This window comes from Lactuca sativa, chromosome 4, assembly GCF_002870075.4.
Source record: "Lactuca sativa cultivar Salinas chromosome 4, Lsat_Salinas_v11, whole genome shotgun sequence".
Lineage (NCBI taxonomy): Eukaryota > Viridiplantae > Streptophyta > Magnoliopsida > Asterales > Asteraceae > Lactuca > Lactuca sativa.
Window position 1 is genome coordinate 403,125,792 of NC_056626.2, and position 24,488 is coordinate 403,150,279.

The 24,488-nt window shown below is 37.0% G+C and overlaps 1 protein-coding gene across 1 annotated transcript; it reads right to left on the reverse strand.

Moving 5' to 3' along the window:
- Positions 1–14,071: 14,071 nt before the first annotated feature.
- On the reverse strand, positions 14,072–15,377 carry LOC111920474 (calcium-dependent protein kinase 1-like). Its single transcript, XM_023916049.2, has 6 exons — positions 15,065–15,377; positions 14,839–14,982; positions 14,578–14,730; positions 14,366–14,443; positions 14,210–14,267; positions 14,072–14,120 (listed from the first exon to the last, which is right to left on the reverse strand). Exons 1-6 carry the CDS (start codon positions 15,372–15,374, stop codon positions 14,072–14,074), a joined length of 792 nt encoding a protein of 263 aa, XP_023771817.2. The 5' UTR covers positions 15,375–15,377.
- Between the last annotated feature and the right edge of the window lie 9,111 nt (positions 15,378–24,488).

Below are 24,488 nucleotides of genomic sequence, written 5' to 3' on the forward strand. Positions count from 1 at the left end.
TGTTGTTAAATTTGATATAATAATTCATATACTAAATTGATATAATATATTGATTATTTTGAATTATATGATAATATATACATCTATTATAACTGCATAATCTCAACTGTTTGAATGACTTCTACTCATGAGTTATTCATGAATAAAATTAAATATTATATATGCTTGTTGTTATTGTTAATTAATTTTTTAAAATTTATTTGTTTAGCGTTTTTATTTCTATCATTATAATTATTTAAAACATGAAAAATTGTTTTTTGATTTTAAAGGTAACAATATAATCATTTATATAGAGTTATTTTAACTATTGTTATGGTAAGTTATTTTAAACTACTTATTTGGAAACTTTTAACGATTATAAAAATATATTTAGGAAATATTTTAGTTAAATTGAAATTATAATTTAGTTTTTGTATTTAGCACTTTTAACTATACATAAAATATTCATTGGGTTTTGAAGTGGAACTAAAATTTATATTTAAGTTGACACTTTAATGTTATATTTAAATTAACAATTTAAGTATTTTTTCCAAATTGCTCAAAAGTTGTTGCTTTAAATTGATAATGGTTTACGTACAACAACATATTAAATTTAATAAATTAAGTATAATATGTTAAAAGTTAAAGACATAACTTTGTAACTATAAGTAAAGAAATTATTTTAATATTGAAATTTATTTTATTTATGGTTACACTTTAGGTTTGATATTTATTTTACCTTATTAACCAACTTATAATCATTATTGGAAAGACACTACAATTTATCATTTTTATATATTTACAAAATATTCTTTGGGTTGTTTAAGTTAAATTAAAATTTATATTTAAGTTGATCTTGTAATGTTATATTTAAATTTATAATTTAAGTATTTTATAAAAATTGTTCAAAAGTTGTAGCTTTAAATTGATAATGGTTCGCATCCAATAATATATTAAAACTAATAAATTAAGTATAATATGTTAAAAGTTAAAAAACATAAGTTTATAAGTAGAAGTAATATATTATTTTATATGACATCCCCATTTTCACGGGCAGAAAAGACCGATTTTGTTTATGCTTTATAAAAATCAGAGTATTTCTTTCAATAAAAACGTCGTGGAATTTGTTCCCAGAAAAACATGATAATTTCATTATTAAATCATTTCCGAAGAAATGTATTTTTTATTCATTTTAAAACATTTGAGATGTCATCATTAATACAGAAACAAGCATAAACAGAACTTACATTTATTTACACTAGTGATCTATATCTACTTAATCTTTCAGTGTAATGTAACTTCACATCGTCACCTGTGATACAAGTAAACTAAGTGAGTCAGGTTGGGAAACCTGGTGAGTACATAGGGTTTTCAACCCACAATAATATAATTATTATGTTTAATCATCAAATAGTTAAACCAATTACCCATCCCCATTATCTTCTTTAATCTTAAGGATCTACCGTAAGAATCAACTATTTCTCGTTCATTCATTCCTAAGGATTTTCCTAAGGAATAGGTACGAAGTCCATCGTTGTCAATGACACAGCTGTCAATCACAGCTGCTAATTCTATCACTTAGGCGCACCTTCCATAGTTGTGACATTCTATATGAGGCGTTTCTGTCGGTATTGTCCTTTAGACGCTACTGTCAAGGTTGTAATGTTCTTTATTAGGCGTAGCTGCTGATATTATCCTTAGAGCGCAACTGCTAGGATGTTTATCGTAGATCAACAACATCTACAGGTTGTGGCGCAGCTGCTAGTGCTCATCTATAGGGTACTAGGTCCATTGTTGTCAATGTTCACCTATAGGGCACTAGGTCCATACCACTAATATTCCTCTATTTCAGCTTTCACCCCTCGTCCTTCATCTATCCATGTTTTACCTAACATATTTTGTAGATATAAAAATACGTATACAGTTTAAAACATTTAAAACATGTATAAAAATCTCTCACTCAACATAGACAACAAGTATTCAGACAATATGCACACATAGCACGTAATTTATATTAAATACTTCATATCTATGTGTAAGATGAAAGTAACTATGCACTCACTTGAGAAGGTGGTGACTCGGCACTCGGACAACACTTCGTTACTTTTAACACAATTTTCCTCGGACAAAACAACGGGTTTTCTCAAAAACCGGGCTTCGTTGGAGCAACGTTCCCGAGCTGAAAGACTCTTTTCTCGGGGCTTTGGGAGCCTCATGGCTTCCTTTGGGTGCTAGGGGGTTTACCTAGACTTTAGGGGAGGGGGGTGGGGCTTTAGAAAGAGAAACTAGAGAGAGAAGGGTTTGAAGGTGTGAGGAAGTGAGGGAACCCGACACCTCTATTTATAAGGGTGCTGACTGATGGACTCGCCGAGTAGAAGGACCTACTCGCCGAGTTTGGGCATGTGGCAGCCTTCAGGTGGTGCCACATGTCCAATTCTGGTGGTGCCACGTCACCCCCTATCGTGTATCAGCCTTCAAATTAGAAAAGTCATAACTCTCGCATACGAGCTCCGTTTTTTACGTTCTTTTTTCAAAGCGTAGGTAAAATCAAGATCTACAACTTTTCTTTAGACTCCGTTGGCTAATTGTCGAACGATCTCAAGTTTAACAGTAGGAGGCGTTTAGACTGTTAAATGACCGCGAAGAATTCGTAACTCCTTCATACGGACTCCGTTTTTATCTATCATTTTACCGTTGAGTTCCTATTAATGAGATCTTCAACTCTCATTTAGGTCGCGTAAGCCAAAAACCGCTCGAATTAAAAATCGAGTTTCGGGCCGTGTATTGCTAAGCCAAATCTTAGAAAATTCATAACTTCCTCATACGAAGTCAGATTTGGGCGTTCTCGGTTTAACATATAATACAACTTTTGTTTAGATTTCTAAGGCTAAAAGTCGCTCCATCGTTAATTTACTATTTACGCTTCCCAGTGTCGTGTCGGTTTTGCCGTAAAACTTCGACGGGCCATAACTTCTTCGTTATAACTCGGATTTCGGCGTTCTTTATATGTACAGAAACCTTGAGACATATTCTACAACTTGGTTAGGACTATTTATTATAAATAATATTTTGATGAAAAGTCATTTTCGACACTTATTGTCTCTAAATTGACTAGCTCGGATCTGCGGGCGTTACTTTTTAATATTGAAATTTAGTTTATATATGATTACACTTTAGGTTTGATATTTATTTAATCTTATTAACCAACTTATTATTATTATTATAAAGAAATTGAAAAGTCATGAGAGTTTCAAATGGATGTGGTAAAAGGAAAAATATTTCCTTTATAAGTATAGTAGGTGAATGTCCGTGCGTTGCGCAGAAACACCTATATAATTGAAATCTTTATATATATATATATATATATATATATATATATATATATATATATATATATATATATATTAATATAACAATAACATTGTTGTTAAATTTGATATAATAACTCGTATACCAAATTGATATAATATATTGATTATTTTGAATTATATGATAATATATACATCTATTATAATTGTATAATCTTAATCGTTTGAATGAATTCTAACTGTGAGTTACTCATGAATAAAATTAAATATACTATATGGCTTAATGTTATTTATAGTTATTTTTATTGTTAATTAATTTTTTAAAATTTATTTTTATAACGTTTTACTTTTTATCATTATAATTATTTAAAACATTAGACAATGTTTTTTTTTATTTTAAACGTAACAATATAATCATTTATATAGAGTTATTTTTCACTATTGTTATTGTCTGTTATTTTAAGCTACATATTTGAAAACTTTTAACGATTATACAAATTTATTTAGGAAATATTTTAGTTAAATTGATATTATAATTTAGTTTTTGCATTTAACACTACAATTTATCACTTTTAATTATTCACAAAATACTTATTGAGTTTTTTAAATGGAACTGAAATTTATATTTAAGTTTACACTGTAATGTTATATTTAAATTAACATCTTAAGTATTTTAAAACTGTTCCAAAGTTGTAGCTTTAAATTGATAACTATTTACATACAACAACATATTAAATCTAATAAGTTAAGTATAGACAAAACTGCAAAAATGGTCCCTGTGGTATGCATTTTTTTGGGGGTTTTAGTCCAAACCAAGACTTTTTGGATTTGTGGTCCTTTTGGCCATGTTTATACATAGATTTGGTCACTCGTAAAATTGAAATGACTATAATGCCCTTCTAATATATATATATATATATATGTGTTTTTCTATTTAATTTAAATGAAAAAGAAAATAATTAATTAATTTGGGCCCACCTCTCTCTCTCTCTCTCTCCACATACCATCTTCCCCATCCTTTCTCGTTTTTCCCCTAAGTCCCAATGTAGAACATGATACCAACTCAAACTACTTCACTTCAACACCTTTTTCACCTAATCAGAAACCAAAACATCCTAAAACAAGAACTATCAAATCGGTGTCTGAAACCAAAACATCCTTTCTCGCCAAGTCCCTTCACATCCTCCAAAAAATAAAAGAATAAAATAATATACCTGGGAGTCCGGATGTTACAGGATTAGGGTTTTCTCATTCCATCACCAACTCGTCGAGTACATCTTCTGACTCTGCGAGTTGGCCACTTAACCCATGTTCAAATCCCGCTCCGACTCGATGAGTAGCATACCTACTCGTCGAGTAGCTTCCTTAATTTACACTTAATTAGCACCCTTCAACTTCTTTCTTCCGAACTTGGGATGTTACAATCCGCAACAATGGTGGAAATTTATGAGAGGATTGTGTGGTTTGACCACCTCGAGAAAATTTCATGTGTGGAAAGAGAGTCATTTTCATGGAGACTGTACAAGATGAGGACTAGGGGTATGCTTTCCTTGAGTTCAATTAGAGCGTGTCCTAGCAGGTTGTTCCAGGTGATCAGGAGAAGTGAATCGCGAACGACAACTTTCATTGTCTATGTTATATCTTGGATATGAGGATGATGCCCATGTTTTTATGATTGTGTCTCGTGATGGCGTGAAGGCCAAAAATTCAAATGCAAAGTGTGTGGTAGTCCAATTGTTCTTCGATGGAGAATCGGTGCTATGAATGGGCTATCATATTTATTGCTTGTGAATTTGCATGGGATTCTTGATAATAGAGGAGGTTATGACTGGGAAGCTTCCAAGGTCTCCATCTGAGATTCGGAATGTCTTTGAGTTGTGGGGTATTTATCTAGGAGATTATCTTGCGTTGTGTTATACATTCCAAGAGTCAAGGATTGTTGTATCTAGCTGAGTTGGTTTGAAGTGTGGTTTGTCTGCAACATCATTTGATGAAAGTTCGAACCCAAGTGGGGGAGAACTGGGCATACTACTTTAACGATCATCGATCAGTTGAGTTCACGGTTTCCAAAGAACGACTTATATAGATTTACGGTTCGGATATGTGAGGCTTTGGTTCAAGATGTGGTCAAGACGAGGTGCAAAGCAAGTTAACATTTGTCATATGTTCTTAGGAATGCATGTGTTGTCTTCGCGGAAGGAAGTTGTTGGTAAGGGAGCTCGTTGTAGCTAGTGGTCTGTTTCGAGGATGCCGATGAACTGGTCAATAGGTGGTTAAGTTGGTCAGGTCGAGTGTCGGTTGTTAAATAATTCGTCAGCTCAGGGTATAGATTGTTGCTATCATTGGTATGTCAATCAACTTCAAATTTTGGTATATGTAGTTCCGCATGGGTTAGTTCAGTAGAAGATTGGATTGTTGGGTAGTTACCAGTACATCATCGATCGTTGAATGTTCCCTTTACCGTCAATGGATGGGAATGCTTCGAAGGTTTTGAGTTGTATAATTGGAGGTCTATGATCGTGACAACCTATTGTCATGTTCTATTTATTCTATATCGTGGCTTCTGGGTACGTTGCCCTGAATTGCTGGATTGTGAAATTATGGTCTATAGCATACTTGGGTTTGTTTCCGTAGTAGGTAGAACATTGAAGTGATTATTTGTCTGTTCTAATTGCGGGTCGTTTGTGTTCCATGTCATTAGCTGGGATTGTAGAAGGATGTAGAATTGTATCAAGGGAAGGTACTTTGGATACAACAATCTTTGTCGAGATTAGTAAAGTGCTTCATGTGGTTTGGGGTGTGAGCACCCAATAATGTTTAGTCATGAAATCTTAGTTCAGCAAGCTCAGTATGGTAGTAGTTGGATAGGGAAAGTGTGGAATGGTGTAACATCCGGATTCCCAGGCACATTATTTATTCTTTATTTTGGAGATTTTGCAGGGACTCGGCGAGTTGATGCTTAGACTCGCCGAGTAGAGTCGCCAATTCCATCCGGGTTAATGACCGGACTCGGCGAGTCGAGTAGTGGAATCAGCGATTCCGCGCTGTTTAATGAAGCCCTAATTCCCAGGTATTGAGACCTATTTAAAGGGGCCTATAGCCACCAATTGCGACTACCAGACCCCTGAGTGAAACCCTAAGCGATCTAGAGTGTTTGTGAGGAAGAAGAGGCCATTTTTGATCCTTGTGTGGGTATTTTTGCAAGAAGAAGGTGACCAAGGCAAGAGTGAGCTGAAGAGGGTGCTATTCTGTGGATTTCAGAGCCTAAGGACTTCATATTGAGGTATATTTTCGATCCTTCTTCAGTTTTGGGTGTTAATCCTTGAGAGTTAGGGTTTCTAGCCCATTTAGAGTGTGAATAATGGTGCAATTGGTCCCTTCTTGTGTTGAGGCTTCGGATCTGGATCCAAAGAGGTCCAGAGACCTTAACTCCCTGATCTTTATGGGGTAACATGGGTAGTATGAGCTTAGGGTGACATATTGAGGCCATTTCTTCAAATAGAGCCATTGGGTCTTTGCATGCACATCAAGATCCAGACTTTACGTGTTTATATTGCTTACGGAGGCCAGATCTATGGGTTAGAGGAACGGATCTGACCTCAGGAGTTCATTTGAGCTTGAGCATGGCATGAACTCGTCGAGTCCCAAGAACAGACTCGACGAGTAGGGCTAGGGTTTCCCATAGTTCACTTAGTGAGTAACTTGCCGAGTTGGGGGAATGAATCGGTGACTCAGAGGGGAATAGAGGACTGGAGTTCAAGGCAGAACTCGCCGAGTTCATAATGGGACTTGGCGTGTGGAGTCGGGGTGGCCCCGCGATTCATGCCAGGTGTAACCCGTCGAGCAGGGGAAAGACTCGACGTGTCATGCGAGACTAGAGGGATAGTGGACACGTGTAGACTCGTTGAGTCGCCCAAATGTACTCGGCGAGTCGGGTTAAAGTTTGACCGTTGACTTTTGTTGACTTTGAGGGTTTGGTCAACATTGGGGTCTTTGTGTCAATAGAGGGGTAAAATGGTCTTTTACCCTTCTGAGGGTGCCAAGAGAGGGTTGAGTCTAGTCTCGAGAGTTATATTTATGAGAGTATTTACTTTATGTGATTAGGTGGAGGCTAGGCCATATTCCTACCGAGTCAGAGATTTACCGAGACATCCGAGGTGAGTCTTCTCACTATACTTGCCTAGAGTGGTAACAGAGTTATGTGCTAGTGTACTGTTGAGTTATGTGCCAGTGTATTTGTATGCTATTTATGTGTTATTGTGATATGTGATATGCATGATTCAGAGTTTCCATAGATAGGACCAGTGGGTCCATAGAGTTAGGGCTAGAGGGCCCACAGAGAGTTGGGACTGGAGGGTCCCACTGAGACACACTGACCAGAGGGTCAGCAGAGTTATAGCCTTGAGTGGCTAATATGTGCTAGAGTTTTATTTTGGGGAACTCACTAAGCTTTTATGCTTGCAGTGTTATGTGTTATGTGTTTTAGGTAGCAGTGATGATCGCGGGAAGGCGCCGACATGATCTTTATACACACCCGCAGAGTTTATTATGATTTAATCTTGGGATTTGTAATGAGATAATGTTGATACATTGTTTTCTTGAAAGTAAGTATTTATGAATTATTATTGTTTTAAAAAGTGAAAAATTGTTTTAAATTTTACGGTGTTACAAATGGCTTGGTAATCCATTGATCACGAGTTTATCAAGAATGTAGATGAATCCGATTGAGGGATGGTCACTTGGGACCGTCGGGGATAGTTCCAAGTGCGAGCTATTTTAGAATTTTTATCCATGTTAGTGATTTGGATCGATATATCTTGAGGGAGCACCAGGGTTCCTTGAGGTAGGGAAGAATCCAAGATAGGTCAGTGTAACATCCCGATCCTCGCGTATGAAATTTTAAGGATTTTGTATATTTCACAAGACCTACTCGACGAGTTGGAGACCCCAAGTCGTCGTGTAGAAGCTAAGTATGCCGCATGGATTTTGGAACCTACTCGATGAGTTAGAGGACCCCAACTCGATGAGTTGGAGCAGAATGGGAAAATCCTAATTTTTAGGGTTTGCACCCTATTTAAAGTACTTAACCCGTATTCTTTGTCCTCCCTTATCACCTCATTGCCCAGAGATGGAAACCCTAGCCGTGCTTTACTACTTCCTTGTGTGTGTAAGCTTAGAAGGTCATTTTTGTGCTCTTTTGAAAGGATTCTGAAGGTTGAAGAGGTTGGAGTAAAGGGAGAAGTAGTAGATCCGAAATCTACTTTACCTTGACCTCTTATTGCTTAGATCTTTCTTTATGCAAGAATATGGCCATTTCTAGTGCAAAATGGAGTCACTCTCAGGTTTGAGCTTGTCATGAGGAGATGGTCTCAGATCTAGACTCCTCTAGGCCCCCATGGACATAAAGTTGTCGACTTTATTTGGTCTTGGCTCTTTTACATGCTCTAAACCTCTTCCTAAGCTTAGGTTTGGGTGTTTTAGCCTCTTGAGGCCTTACATGCACATAAAGTTGGTAACTTTACGTGGTAACTACACACTAGGGGGCTAGATCTACAGTTTGGAGCTTTGGTTTTTCTTAAAAGCCTCTGAATGAAAAAGGGCTAAAAGAACTCGACGAGTTGCTTAGCCAACTCGACGAGTTGTTTTGCCAACTCGACGAGTTGGATAAGGGTTTTCCCGCTTTCTGAGTGAACTCGGCGAGTTGGTGAGATAACTCGACGAGTTTATTAATGTTTTCCCGATCTTCTGGACACTACATGGACTCGACGAGTTGTTTGGCAACTCGACGAGTTGACTCGAGTTTTCACGGTTTCTGAGTGCTGATGGAACTTGACGAGTCAGTAAGTTGCACTCGACGAGTTGGGTCAACATGGACTGTTGACCTCGAACGTTGACTTTGACTTTGAATTTGACCAAGGGCTGACCAAGTTTGACTTCTGAGGGTATTTTCGTAATTTGGGATTTTGATGGGATTGGTTCAATGGTGGTTGTAGGTGTTTGAGTTTGGAGTCGTATTTCGGAAGTTTGATATTTTCAGTTCAGTTCGACATTGTGAGTTGAGTTTTCCTCACTATACTTAGGGGTCGAAGGCACCAAGGTCGGCCCATTGGATCTGATATCCTAGTAGTTGTTGATATGCTGAGTATGAGTTAGTTATGCATGCTAGTTTGCTATAATAGTCTGGTAGATCTGTAGGACTACCTGTGATACTGTCTGACTATTTGTATGTGTTTTTAGCTGTTACATGTCGACATGTTGTATGGGTAGGGTTGAGGTTGTACTTATCCTTACGGTAACTAACAAACCCCGGGGTATGCTAGATATGAGCTGAGGGCTAGGGAGGGCATGCCAGAGTCATATTGAGGACTCCTAAGCATTCCAGATGCGAGTTGAGGGCCAGGGGAGAATTCCAGACTCACACTGAGGGTTGATCAATTATATTCCAATCTTACGAATGAAGGGGCAAGCCAATCATAAGTTGTGGGCTCGAGAGAAAGCCACACTTATGTTGTGGGCTCGGGAGCAAGCCAGATGTGAGTCGTGGGCCTGAAAGACAAGCCAGACTCATACTATGGGCTCGGGGGTAATCCAGTCTATGAGGTTGTGGCCGCATTACATGTTGTTATTATGTGTGCTATTCGTTATGTATTGGTATTTTGGTGGAACTCACTAAGCTTCGGGCTTACAGTTTTGGATATTGTTTCAGGTAATTCGGATGATTGCGGGAAAGCGAAGGCTTGATTGTACACCTCCTCACATTTTATGATTTTGATTTATGGGATACTCTGATATGAAACTATTTTGAACACATTTTTGTAATAAGTAATGGTTTTGGATGCTTGAAAAAGTTTTAAATTTTTATGAATTTTATGGATATTACAGTCAGGATCGTAAGTGCAGAGCAGACTACCATTTGGCCAACGGGACCTTAAACGGATAATCGGATGGTGCAAATAAGATATTGTTTGATCAAGGATTAACCAGGAAGGCCAGTCAGGATGGTATCATCCTAAGTCAACAAGGGAGCCAGTTTTGGTTGCGAGAGGGTTCAGGGTTAAGCAAGGAATAGTGTACTTTGGTTAGTGATGAGCATCGAAGCAAATTATATGGATTCATGGCTATGTTCAGTTCGAGGGTTGTGTTAGGACCTCTCTACCTATTCTTGTCTCATGAAGGCTTTGGGGTCTAAAGCCCGACCCGAACACCTGATAGAGTCCGGTAGGCGGGGTTTTGACTCATAGTGTTTTTGGTTAGGGTGTAGTTATTGGAGTAATGTAAGAATGCAGAGTAGTTGTTGTATTCACCAAGTTAGTGTGCGGTTGTGGGAGTGAAGTAAGATTGCGGAGCAACTGTAGCATTCACCAAGTTAGTGTGTGATTGTGGAAGTGATGTAAGGCTGTTGAGCGGCCATAACATTCACCAGGTTAGTGTGTGGTTGTGGAAGTGATGTAAGATTTCGGAGCAGCCGTAGCATTCAATAGGTTAGTATGGGGTTATGGAAGTGATGTAAGACTACGGAGCAGCCATATCTTTCACTAGGTTAGTGTGCGGTTGTAGGAGTGATATAAGACTACGGAGCAATCGTAGCATTCACTAGGTTGGTGTGCGGTTATGGGAGTGAAGTAAGGTTGCATAGAAGCCGTAACATTCACCATGTTAGTGTGTGGTTGTGGAAGTGATGTAAGACTGCGGAGAAGCCGTAACATTCACTAGGTTAATGTGTAGTTGTAGGAGTGATGTAGGACTGCATAGCAGCCGTAGCATTCACTATGATAGGATGCGGTTGTGGAATTGTTATCAAACTGTGAAGCAGCCGTAGCATTCACTAGGTTGGTAGGCGGTGGTAACAGGGATGGAAGTCTATGACTTTGCTCGTAGCATTCTCTAGGATGATTTAGATCATCACAGGATTGGGTGAAGGGTTGTGAGTAGGCATCAACATCTATAATAATTGGGAAATCGTAGGCTGGGTAGGGGCTAAATGTGATGGGAGAACTCGATTCGGTTTGTAGCCATCATTGGGGTTAAGTGTACTTGGTGATCGTTCTAGCATTGGTTGGTTGAGTTGTCCTGCATTGGGAGTGATTGACTGATGGAGTCATGTTGGCGGATAGACCAGAACCACCTGTACCTATTTAGTTTTTGAGTCTAGAGTTGATTTTGTTTTCAATAAGGATTTTTTGGTATTGGTAAGTGGTCGAGGCGTATATGTTTTGAGTATCTGTGAATTGATCAAGACGGATAAATTTGTGCGTTTCTAGTTGTGAAGTCAAGTCTTTGTGGGAACCGTTTGGAATGGTTCTGTCTGTCTGGGAGTCAGGCATTGATCAGGGTTTTTTAGTTTTAAGTGTTTAGACACTCATTGGGGATTGTGATTTCTACTATTTTGGGTTCGACAACAGTAAGGGTGGGCAGTCGTCCGTGTGGGATGACTTCTCCAGTCATATTTGGGATTCAGGGAGTTCGTTCAGGATCGTTTGGTTTAGCATAGGAGATATTAAGAAATGATTTCGAGGACGAAATCTAATTTAAGTGGGGGAGAGGTGTAACACCCTGTTTCGAGTCATTTCACAATTCGGGGCCATGACCCGAAGATCAAGTAACATAAGGCTTCAAGGCTTTGGGGGAAGAGAGGTTTAGACCCATTTGGAAGTGGGTAATGTAGATATGTGATCCAATAGTTTGGTTTGTGCTTTGGAGTCCTAAGGTAAAATGGGAAAAGTGATGTTTTAGACTTCCTTTATGAATTATGGGTTTTAGTTCGATGTGTTTTAAGTCAAAAGTAACTAGATAGGGTTGTATAGTTCCTCAATACCTTTTCATAGATATAAAGATTGTCGAAGTCGAAGTTGAAACGAAAAAGTTATGATCGTTTGAAATTTGAATGGTTTTGGGTTAATCCGTGTATGCTGGGCATACGGGGGAAGTACATTGGCGTACTAGGGCATCCCAGAGTATGCTAGGAATACCAGGAGTACGTCGGGCGTATGCGATCAGTTACTATACCCTATTTTCGTGGTTTGAGCCCTATTTAAGCTCCTTAACTTTCCCAAACTCATTCCATTTTCAACCTCCACCTCTCCAACACCCTCCCATGAAAACCCTAACCCTAGTTTGAGTCTTTTGAGCAAAAGAAGGTGTTTTTGAGTGCTTTGAAGTGTTCTTGGTGCATCTTGCAGAAGAATGAGCTTATTGGTGAAGTATTGTTTTCATTGGAGCTTGTAGATCCAGACTTTGTTCACCTTGATCTCTCTTCTAGAGGTATAAAGTTTGAATCCTTATGATGCATTTGTTAGATCCATATAGTTTTGGACATTATGAGCTTTTGGTCATTTTAGTAGATAAATTTTAGATCTTGAAAGTTTGTGACCTTGTTATGGATAAATTTGGAAACGTTATCCATCTAAACATCATTGTGATTCAGATCTAAAGGTTGGAGACTTGGACTTAATGAATTAAGTTGAAAAAGATGCACTTTTGGTCACTTTGATACTTAAAAAGCTAGATCTTGGTGGTTTGTACCATTCTAATGGATAAAGTTTTAAAATTTATCCATTATGGAGCTTTTAGGATCCATTAAAATGTGATCTTGGTCCTTCTATCCCATCCATGGAAGAGTTATGATGTCTTAATGGATTAATAAGTTAGGGTTTTGGATTTTGGACTTTTTCTAGACATGGAAAGTCATAAAGGTGGGAACTTTATGACTTAGAATGATGTTATGGGTCTAGATCTGAGTGTTGGATTAAAGGACTTAAGAGATTAAGCACTTAATAGAAAAGTGCCATCTGGCCGAGTACACTGGGCGTTACTTTGAGTATCCTCCGCATACTTGTATAGGGTCCCCTTTCTGAATGGTGAGTACGCAGTGCGTATGAGATGAGTACGTTGGGCGTACTCAGCTAAAAGTTTGACTTCTGTTAAATGTTGACTTTTTGACCGAGTCTAACATTAGGTCAAACTTGAGGGTTTTGGGCGATTAATTAAGATTTTATCTAGTTATGGTGTTAGTGGATTCGTGGGTGCAAGGAGTGCAGAAAAAGGATCGTGTCGTAGTGTTTCAGAGTTCTTCGATTCAGGTGAGTCTCCTCCCTATTCTTGTGAGTCAAAAGCACCAATGTCGGCTCACTAAATGGTGTATGTGGAATGCTACCTGTCTTTACTACTAGAAAAACAACCTTTTACGACGCGCAATGCATGTTGTAAAACGCTCAGACGACGCGCAAATGCGTGTCAAGGAAGGCACTGTCATAACGAGAGACGACGCGCTTTTGCGTGTCGTCTATTTACGATGCGCATTTACGCCACTCATTTACGACATGCAATGCGTATCAAGGAAGGCCCTGTCATAAAGGAAGACGACACGCATTTGCGTGTCGTAATCTTACGACGCGCGTTTAGGACATGCATTATGTATCATTAAAGCCCCTGTCATAAATGAAGATGACACACATTTGCGTGTCATAATTCAGTAACCATTTTCGATATGCATTTACAACGCATCTTTACGATACTCATTTATGCATAATACAAAAATATGTAAAAAAATATATACCCAAAACAATCAATTTCATCCAATAACATCATGTCAAAAAATTGTAATACATTGATATTAAGGGAATCTAATTGTACATTGTTATTAAGAGGTTTTCCCTAACTATATAACCTAATACTACATTGCTATTAAGGGACATCTTCTGCAATGTAAAGCTATACAAACTAAAAAGATATACACAAAGATGATAAACATCAAATTCCAGCTAAGTAGAGTTGCATCTTGCCTTTCATAATTCTTTAAGACTAATGAATCCCTGCTCCGATAATTCTTGTGACCTGATCAAGTAAAAGTTAAAAAATTATTATGCTAATATAATTATTAGAAGAATCAAACATGGAATGTTAGTTTTAAAAGACAAAATTACTCTTTTCTCCATCCAACGAATGTGGGATTTGGAATAAATACAATACAATATGAATTACCTGATATCAACAATGAAAATCACAATGACAAGAATATCTTCTTTGTACAATAAACTAGTACTTTAAAAGCTTATTTCTTTAATTTGATATTTTCTTACCTCCACTAAGCCCAATCACATAGCATTCATATACCATGCTAGCATAAGACTGATCCAACATAACATTCATATACCATGCTAGCATTAAAAACATAAATAATCACCTTATTTTAAGAAGCCTAGCTGATCCATGGATGGCCTAATCGTAAATAATGTTCAATAAGAAGCCTATATAATACTTATAGGAAAATTTTATAACAACCAAGACTTACAAAGAACACCATGAGTTGTTATTTGTCTTTTGGGGTCTTTAATAAGCATTTTCGTAACCAAATCTTTAGCACTTTCAGAGATACTAGGCCATGGATCTGAGGAAAAGTCGAGTTTACACCTCAAAATCTCTTCAAAGATCTCATTTTCAGATTCTATCATGAAAAAAAAGAACATAAATTCAGTCACTAAAAAGAAAGTTTAGAGCATTTGGTAAGTTATTAACTTATTAACTTGTTATTCTTTTATTCCTTTAGACTTACCTCCCCAAAAAGGTGGGACCCCACAAAGAAGAATGTAAAGAATCACACCAGAACTCCATATATCTGCTTTAGGACCATAATTTTTAAGCAAAATTTCAAGGGCAACATAGTAAGGGCTTCCAACCACATCTACAAAAGTTTCACCTATGCAATAATTCAAAATACATTAACATAAACATTCAAGAAACATACAATATTCAAGAAAAGGATATGATTTAAAAGGTACCTCGTTTAAAGAAAACCGATAATCCAAAATCTATGGTTTTAAGAGGAAAATCTTCATGTTCATCAACAAAAAGAAAGTTTTCAGGTTTAAGATCACGATGCATAACACCTAAAGAATGACAAGCTTCAATCACAGATACAATAGTTCTAGCAAGATCAGCTGCTTTTCTTTCTGAATAATGTCTTTTTTTGGTAATTCTATCAAACAATTCACCTCCTGCACAAAGTTCCATAACCAAATGAACTGCAACTGAATCTTCATAAGCCCCTTGAATTAAAACCACAATAGGGTTTCCAGATAAATGATGCATGATTTCAATCGGTGTGTAGACATTTAAACAAACAGTTGGTGTACAACTAGAAATCGCCAGAATCAGAGAAAGCTCTTGTACAAATCAAACCGAAGTACCCATATAAACTTTCAAAGAACGTGTAATTTTTCACTAAAAATCAAAATTGGGAGGTGGGAATTTGAAAGAAATGATGAAAGAGTAGTGGGTATGAATATGATCGAAATCTGCAACTTACAATGGGTTTACTATGTCTCTTTAGATATAATAAACAATTTTAACCTGTTAAAAGGGCAAGAAAGACAGAGCAAGTCAGATATAATAAACAATTTTGACCTAGCTGCTAAAACATAATGAAGGGATTGTCACCCTTTCTCTCCCTCTGGCAATTACCACTAAATCACTAATAGTTCTAATACAGTTACCAAGAAAGGCTTGTTATGATCATTGTTGGTATTACAACTATCATGGCTGAAGATGCCATATACTATTTGTTATGTAGAGTATTGAAGTTAGGAAAAAGGGGGGTTTGAGATGTTTGACATAAAGAAAAAAAAGATACATATGGAAGGAAGTGGCATACTTCGAAAGAGGTGGTTTTCAAGGATTCCTCAAAACATGAACTTATAAACAAGCAATTTGTGGTCATCTTCACAGCAATACCCAAACAATCTCACCAAATTGGGATGTATGAGCTGACCAAGGAAATTAACTTCAGTCTACAACACAATTTTCAGAAACTCTGCAACCAGTTTAAATGCCATGTTGACTATTTTTTTTGGAAACAGTGAGAAGTGAAATCACCATTTTTGACTCTTACTTCATTCACATTTTCATTTCTCTCACTATTAACATTAGCTTCAATAGCAACTCCTGCTTATCGTTTCAACTGAGCAACAAGAACCCACATATTCGCCATATCATTCTCCAACTCCCCTTCTTTCTTCTTCAACTCCTCAACTTTTTTCCTGTATTCATCTTCTATGATTTCCTTTTCAGCCATTGCAGCTTCTGACTTGGCATTAGCACCTGGAGTTACCTGCATCTAAATTTTCTTTCTTAGCTCGTTGATGTATTCTTCAGATACATTCTCTCCAGATGATGACTTGGATTCTCACTATTGGTTGTAGCCAGTTGTTGTTCTAGCAGTGTGATTCTCTCTTGCATTTCTTTATTTTTTATACATTATAAAAAAATAAAGATTTAAGATAAATATCTTATTGAAAGAAAGAGCACAAGTGGATATTTTAAGATAGATAAGCCCCAGACTCTACTGGTCTATATAGCAGAAGGGCAAAAAAAGGCGATTGAGTAATTCCTTCTTGTTATGCTGTTGATATTTGGACAAGAGGTATTTTAGTCTTTTACTTAAATTTGTCAATTAGTGAGTCTAGCCAATCATGGTGGACACTTTTGTTATGGGAGACAACAATAGTGGTACTATGATTTGTTGTCTTCCTTTGTGGTCCACTGTCCAGTCCTAGAGAGTATAAGTAGAATGTTCTTCCATTAGCTTTGGCATATAATTAATCCTGGTTGATTTTATACCTATCTGATTTAGGATCTTCAATATTTCTACATGAATGTTTATATTGGGCAAGCTTCCATCTAGAAGGGTTTCAAGCCAATTTTTCAAAAGAGTTAGAACTCCATGATCTAGAAACTCTAATTGAAGTTGTTTCCTGCATTAAGAATTTAAAAAGGTAAATGATATAAACAATACTATGTAATAGATGTTTTACTTTTGTAAATAAAAGACTTTACTTAGATAATAATTCAGTTAGAAGTGGCAACTTTCTAAGTTATTAATAGATGGTTTTGATTGTTTGTTTTGCTCTGCATCTTCTTCCGCTACAACTTCATGTTCAGCCATCACATTTTCAACAAGTAATGCAATCTCTGCAGCACTTTTCTCGGTCTTCTTCTTCTTCTTACCCATCTTGAACATGTCCAATTCTTATCCACAACAAGATTTGAAGACTTCAAATCACGGTGAATAATCGGTGGGTTGCAATGATGAAGATAATTCATGCCTCGTGCCTTGAGAGAGTCACAATTAAGACAAACAAATCAAAAGAAATATGGAAAAGATGATACTTAGCATGCTTGATGCTACTTATGAAAATAATAGTTACCTATAAATTATAATCAAGTGTGAGTTAGAGAACATACTGATCCATACCACAATGCACGATGTACAGTCCCTCATGAACCTGCCAAAACATAAAATATCAAAATAATAGTAATTTGATAGTTTTCAAAATGACTACAATACCCTTCTCTTACCTTGTCCAATTTTTTCTCCAATTATCAAATCCTCCCACAAGATTTCACAATCAAGGCCATTAGTTTCCCTCTCCACTTTGATGATGGCATTGCTTTTGATGCTCATACTGCTGCTTGAGCTACTTGAGTTAATTAGTTGTAGTACTTCTACTAACATGTAATGAAGAAAAACATAACCCTGAAGCCTCAATTTTGTTATTGCTCTTGTTGATATTTTCCAATAGTTGAAAGTCTAGTTTTGAGGAAACATAATAGCTTATTTTTGGGCAAAGCTCATCTTCTTGATTGATATCTAACCTTTACCAACCAAACCTACCAAATATAGGATCAAAAGACTCTACTCTTTCGTTTCCTTTCTGTGACCATGAATTTCTTTTTTTACCCATCCATGCGCCTGCTTTTGAAGAAAAAATCTTGTAGATTCCTGATTTGTTTTCACTCTCATATCCAGAATCTATTTTCAGTTTTCTAGTAAAATGCTCCACTGTGCTCTTGGAAAAAAGATCTGCAAATGGGGATGTCCCCTTGGGGTGCTTGCTTCACTATCATCATAGGCAACATCAATTCCAATTAAATAAAGATTCATTAAACTTATAGCCAAATTTCAGATTACCTTTGATTTCCCTGCCCTTGCTGCAGCAACTAAAGATGGAACAATCAACTTATCACCAGGGCCAAAAATACTATCGAATACCTAATATCTGATGTCTATTTCCTTTAGTTTCGTAATCTTGTCAAACTCAGATCGAGGGTAAGTAGTTTGATGATTAAAAGAAGGAGACGAAGATACAAAAGAGATGAAGAATGAGTAGTTAAGATACCTTTGACTTCGAATATGTTAAGGTGATGAGAGGCGATGAAAGAAGCAACGTTCTTGGAATCTCCATCACCATATAACAAATAAAGACAAACCGTGCAAAATTACATACATATAAAGAGTAAGCGATGGAAATTTAGGGATTTTGTTGGCCACCACTGGTCAACGAACACCGGCTTATTTATGTGTAGGAGAAAAGACGTGTAGATGTAAGAATGGTCGTGACATTCGTCCGGTGGTTGCCAACATTAACAAAGATTGAAGATAGAAGGTGGAGTAGAAAGTAAGCGGTGGAGACATCGAGGGTAAATAGCAGACCGGGACCAGGATTAAACTAACCCCAAGAAAGTATTGGAGGTCGATGGTGCATTCATGGTCACCTTTCACCTCCAAACGGGAAATCTGACCAGAATGAACGAGAGTTTTTAAGAAAAAAAATTGTAGAATGGTTATATGAGTTGTCTAGGTAAATAGCGGATTGGGAAGTATCGTGATCAGGGTTTGCAGAGAGAAGGGAAGAAGAGAACGAATGGGAGATCTTGAAGCAGGGTATTTAAAAATTTTAGAATTTTAAGAGAATTTTGTTTCCCCCTTTAAGAAGCGCGTTTTGAGTAAAAATTATAAAGCGACATTGAGAGAGGATGCACAAGTGGCCTCCGTGTTTTTAATTTTTTTTACAAGAGACACTAATTTAAGGGCACGCAATAATGTGTGACCTAAATCCTTATTTTTTTTTAAGAGATGACACTTTCTTAATGTCACTCTTTTTTGCGTAACATAAATCAATGAGTGTCGTGGTTTTTGCGTCGTAAAAGGATCTTTTTCTTGTAGTGCTTCGTGACATTTGCATATTTGTATGAGCCTGTGTGGTAATATATATATATATATATATATATATATATATATATGTGTGTGTGTGTGTGTGTATGTGTGTGTGTGTGTATGTGTGTGTGTGCTGACCAGTTGAGTCTTGCTTGTTGTTACTGTGATACGTGATAGTGTGTACTGAGACTTTGGGTAGTCTCGAAGGTTGATGATAACCCACCAGAGGTTCTGTTCACCCACTAAGACTTCCGGTAGTCTCCATGGTTGGTGATAACCCAACGGGCATGCTGTTTGCCCACAGAGACTTCAGGTAGTCTGGAGGGTTGCTGATAACTCATAGTTGTTTATTTGTGTTATGTTGTGTGTGGTATTTTGGGGAACTCACTAAGCTTTGTGTTTATGATTTGTGGTTTACACGTTTCAGGTTTTCTTATATTAAAGGAAGGGCACTGCTCGATTGCATCACATCAATGGGGGACTTGTGCACCTGATAAATTTAAATGATACTCTGATAAATGTTTTAAATTTTTGTAGTTGTGAATTGAATAAACACTTAACGTTTTAATTGAAAATTTTGGGTTGAAATTTGAGGTGTTACAAGATCAATGTTAATTTGAATAATAGATATATTTATTAATTATATTATATGTTTTTTTGCGTTTGACTTTCATCTTTGCAAGTTTCTAACTCCCTTTTAGTTATTTACATAAATAGGATGCCTTCATGGTTCAAATTTGAATTGAAATTTATAAACCCTTTTTTTGTTATTAATTATTATTGTCTATTTTCCTTACTTTTTCGTTCTAAATCTTGCCTTTTTTCATCAGACATGATTTATTAGTTTAATCTCAAACAAAATATGTCAAAACTCATAAACAATTATGTCTACGGGTATGGACTTGTTATTTATGAAATTTGACATATTGTTTACGGTTTTATTTACAAAATTTGACATATTTTGTTGACAAACTGATTTATGAAACACCCCTAAAATACGGTCCAAAAAAATTATTATTAATTATTAAATAAACCATAGTTATTCAAATCATTTCATCCAAAAACATAAGTCAACGTATCAAATCATTATCATATCAAAACACATGTCAATACATCAAAGTAAAGCATCCGGGGCTAAAACAAATGGTGTGTGTGCACTACAGTCATCACGAGCTCTTCCCTTTGCTACCGGAAGTACCTGAAACCAAAACTGAAAAATTGTAAGCACGAAGCTTAGTGAGTCTCCCCAAACTAACACATATCATACACATAATCACAAAATAACATAACATGGGCCTTACTCGCTACATCGGGCCATCGGGCATTGGGCCCCGCCCAACATTGGACTGAAATCCGACATCGAGCCCCACCCGGGATCGAACCGAAATCTGGTATACATGTAAACATATCAACAAATCCATATAAACTTAATCACATAAGATGAACATATAAACATTCATCGGGCCCCGCCCGGCATCGGACCGAAATCCGGAAGCATATAATATAAACATATAAGCATTCCTCAGGCTTACCCCGACATCGGACCGAAGTCCGGAACATATAAAACAAGTACATGCAAGAATCAAGAAGACATCAAGCATACAAAAATTCCTCGTGCTTTCCTCAGCATCGGACCGAAGTTCGGAAACAAATAAACCTACATCGGGCCTTACCAGACATCAGACCTTATCCCGACATATACTAACATACATAAATCGGCTGGCATTGGTGCCTTTAACCTTTTCCTACAGGAAGGAACTCACCTCGCAAAGTTGAATGATAAAACTCACGATAAGGAATCTCTAACGGCTGCTCCAACGACGCCCCGACTATCATTATCACAATAACACTTGGTCAAAATCCAATAATCCTTCTTAGGATAAAATGACCATTATACCCCTGGTCAAATTCAACATTATGGTCAAGGTCAACATTCTAGGTTGAATCAAATCACCGAGTTGACCCATCAACACGCCGAGTTCCATAAATAAAAAAACCATGAACTCGCGATCCGACTCGTTGAGTTCTTCACGAGCTCGTTGAGTTTCTCCTATCAACAGAATCGGGACTTTCCAACGTCACATGTTGAGTTCGCCCCGGAACTCGTTGAGTCTTACCTTCTATAGGGTCGGGGCATTTCGACCCAACTCATCGAGTTCCTTTATGAACTTGTCGAGTTCTTTAGTCTATTAAGATATCTTAATATATTAAGCTCCTATCCTTCAAATCTAAGCTCGATACTTCATGTACATGCTGAAAATGTCATTTTAAGGGTAAAGTTTCCAACTTTACCTGTTAATACCGTTCCTTAATGGGTTTATCTCAAACCCTACTCTTTAAGACCTAGATCTTGATCCATAAGCCATCAATACTTCAAGCTAAGGCATACAAACTAACATCTAGACCCTAGACACTACATGAACACGTAAAGTCTTTGACTTTCTCTCCATGCATGGCCTTTTGGAGCTTAAAAGGCCAAAATGATATCTTAAAGCTTGCATGGGGCTTTAATGGCCATAAAGTTTGCACCTTTATGCCATGAAAGCCCTTAAAGGTCCTAGATCTGGAAGTATACTCAATTGGGATGTCCAATTCCCAAGGATCAAGATATTTGGACCAAAACCCCAATAAAAGTGAAAATGAAGAGATCTAAGAATTCATTAAGCAAGTTCGAGACTTGCTTACCAAAAAGTGACGAGGATGGGGTGAAGTTTCTAGATCTACTCACACCTTCTTGAGTCTTCAAGCTTCTTCTTCTTCCACAAGCTTCAAATACACAAGTATTCCTAAAAAATGACTCAAAAGCTCACACAAGGCATTAGGGTTTCAAGATTTAGGGTTTAGGACTTGGAGGTTGTAAATAAGTCAGCCTTTGGAGGTTAAGGTGTTTAAATAAGGTGCAAAACCCTGGAAATTAGGGTTTCACTTTGCCAGTCCTACTCGTCGAGTAGACTTTACACCCCACGTCCGAATTACATTCCTACTCGACGAGTTTGGGGCCTTGTTGTGACATGTTCACAGATGACTTAGATGCTGGATGGAGGATCCAACTAGGGTGCTTTCCTGATAACACAATCACAAGAGAACCGTTAGAGGACGGCCAGGTGTTCTCCTGGGATGTCACTACGACGATCAAGTTAGCTTTTCCTGAGAGATAGAGAGAATTTGGTAGTAAGTATTTTTAATAAGAGAGAAGATGGATCCCTTCCTTCAGACAGAAGAGATCCTTTTGTACCTGTTACTAACGGATCGTGGAGATTGTGTCTCGTGAGCATGAACCATGGCCTCCTCTAACTGGGAGAGCTATTCACGCTAACTAACTCTTAGGTGACGTCAGTTTTCGACGTCACCTGGGCTATTTTTTGCCTTCTCATTCGTTGTTAGTGAATGAGAAGATCACATGGAATAGTCTTATCATGTGATGAGAAGTGAGCTACTGTCATGGCCTTAGCTTGCTTAGGCCAAGACTGGGTCTTGGCCAAAGTAGTAACTGTTGGATAAGGTGTCCAAGTCCATAAATATTTCTGGTAAGTACTTGACCCGATACGGTATGGTCCATTTGGGTTGCATGGCACCATGCAATTGGATAAACTAAATGAGAGAAATAACACATATGGTTTATTAATATATTATAAGTTCTAATATATTAATAATATTATTTAATTAGTTTTGATCAAGAATTAATTTAGAATTAATTAAGTGATCAAAAGATAACTAATTAGATATATGGGTAGATTAAGTAAATCTTCCATATCTTATATAGTGGACTAAGATGCTCCATGGATTATCAAGTTGGGTTCCACCCATAAGATGCTCCATTGATGCTCCATGGAGTTAACCCATGGATCAAGAAATGAAGAGTCATGGAACATTAGGGTTTACCTAATGCAACACACTATATAAGCAATGTAACTCTCCCCAAAATCGGCTACACTAAGAAACAAGAGGGCTTGGCCGATTTTGCGAGTGTTAGAGTATTCTCTCAAGTTTATTCTTTGCATTTGGTGTTGTGTGAAGCATTTGAGGCATCACACTTGAGGTGCTAGGCTCACAAGGTTTCAAGGAACACTTTCAACAACAAGGTATGTAGTTCTATCTTTTATACAAAGAAAATTGTACCCCATGTATGCTAGATAGGTTCATAACCTTGGAAAACAACTTTGCATGATTATTAGACAAACATAGATCAAAGGTTATTAGGGTTGCATTAAGAAGTGTTAGAATGCTCAAAACCCATCAGTGGTATCAGAGCCTAGGCTTGCTTGTTTGATTTTTGTGCAAACTGCTTGAAAAATCGATTTTTCTGCTTTCTAACCGTATGAACTCGCTGAGTCCATGGGGGGACTCGACGAGTCCATGACCAAATGCAAGCTACTCATCGAGTCTGTTCATGCACTCAACGAGTAGAGGCTGCAGTTTTCAGAATTTCGATTTTTGTTGCTGGAAATGGACTAGGAACATTACCCTAAACTGTTTTGGTGTTTTAAAACTTGTTTTAGTTGGTGTAATGTTCATGTTAATCCATTTACAATGACAAATTATCAAAATTACAAGTTTTTAAGTGTAATTTTTGATTCATGAAAGTGTTCATATTCATGTTCTTGATCTTATGATGTTTAGATGATCATAGGCATTATTTGTAACCTATGTGGTAGATTAATTCATGATCATTATGTGTTTTAATGGAGTCCATAACTTGTCCTCAAGTTATGGAAAACCAAAAGTCACTTTGTTTTTAAAACCATTAAAAGAACACATGGGTTATAAAAATGAAGAGTCTTCATTTTTAATACTCTAATTAACTCATAAGTTACAAGAAATGAAAAGTTTTGAAAGTTTACAAAACTTGCCCTCAAGTTTTGGAACAAGTAAAGTCTTGATTAAAACTTTAGTTCCAACCCTTAGAATTTTAAAAGTTAAAATTCAACCCTTATACTTTATAATATTAAAAGTTAATATATATATATATATATATATATATATATATATATATATATATATATATGTATGTATGTATGTATGTATAAGATCAAGTCATCTTACTGCTAGTACGCCTCATTCACGAAGCCAGTCTATAAGGTGGGTATAAGGTTGTTGCCTATAAAATGGCAACTTAATGGGTGTCCACTCTCACCCACCGCTTGCTTGACTGGTGGAGGGTCGTTAGCCGAACGGGTAGGACAAGGACTTATAAATTCTCATTAAAAGTA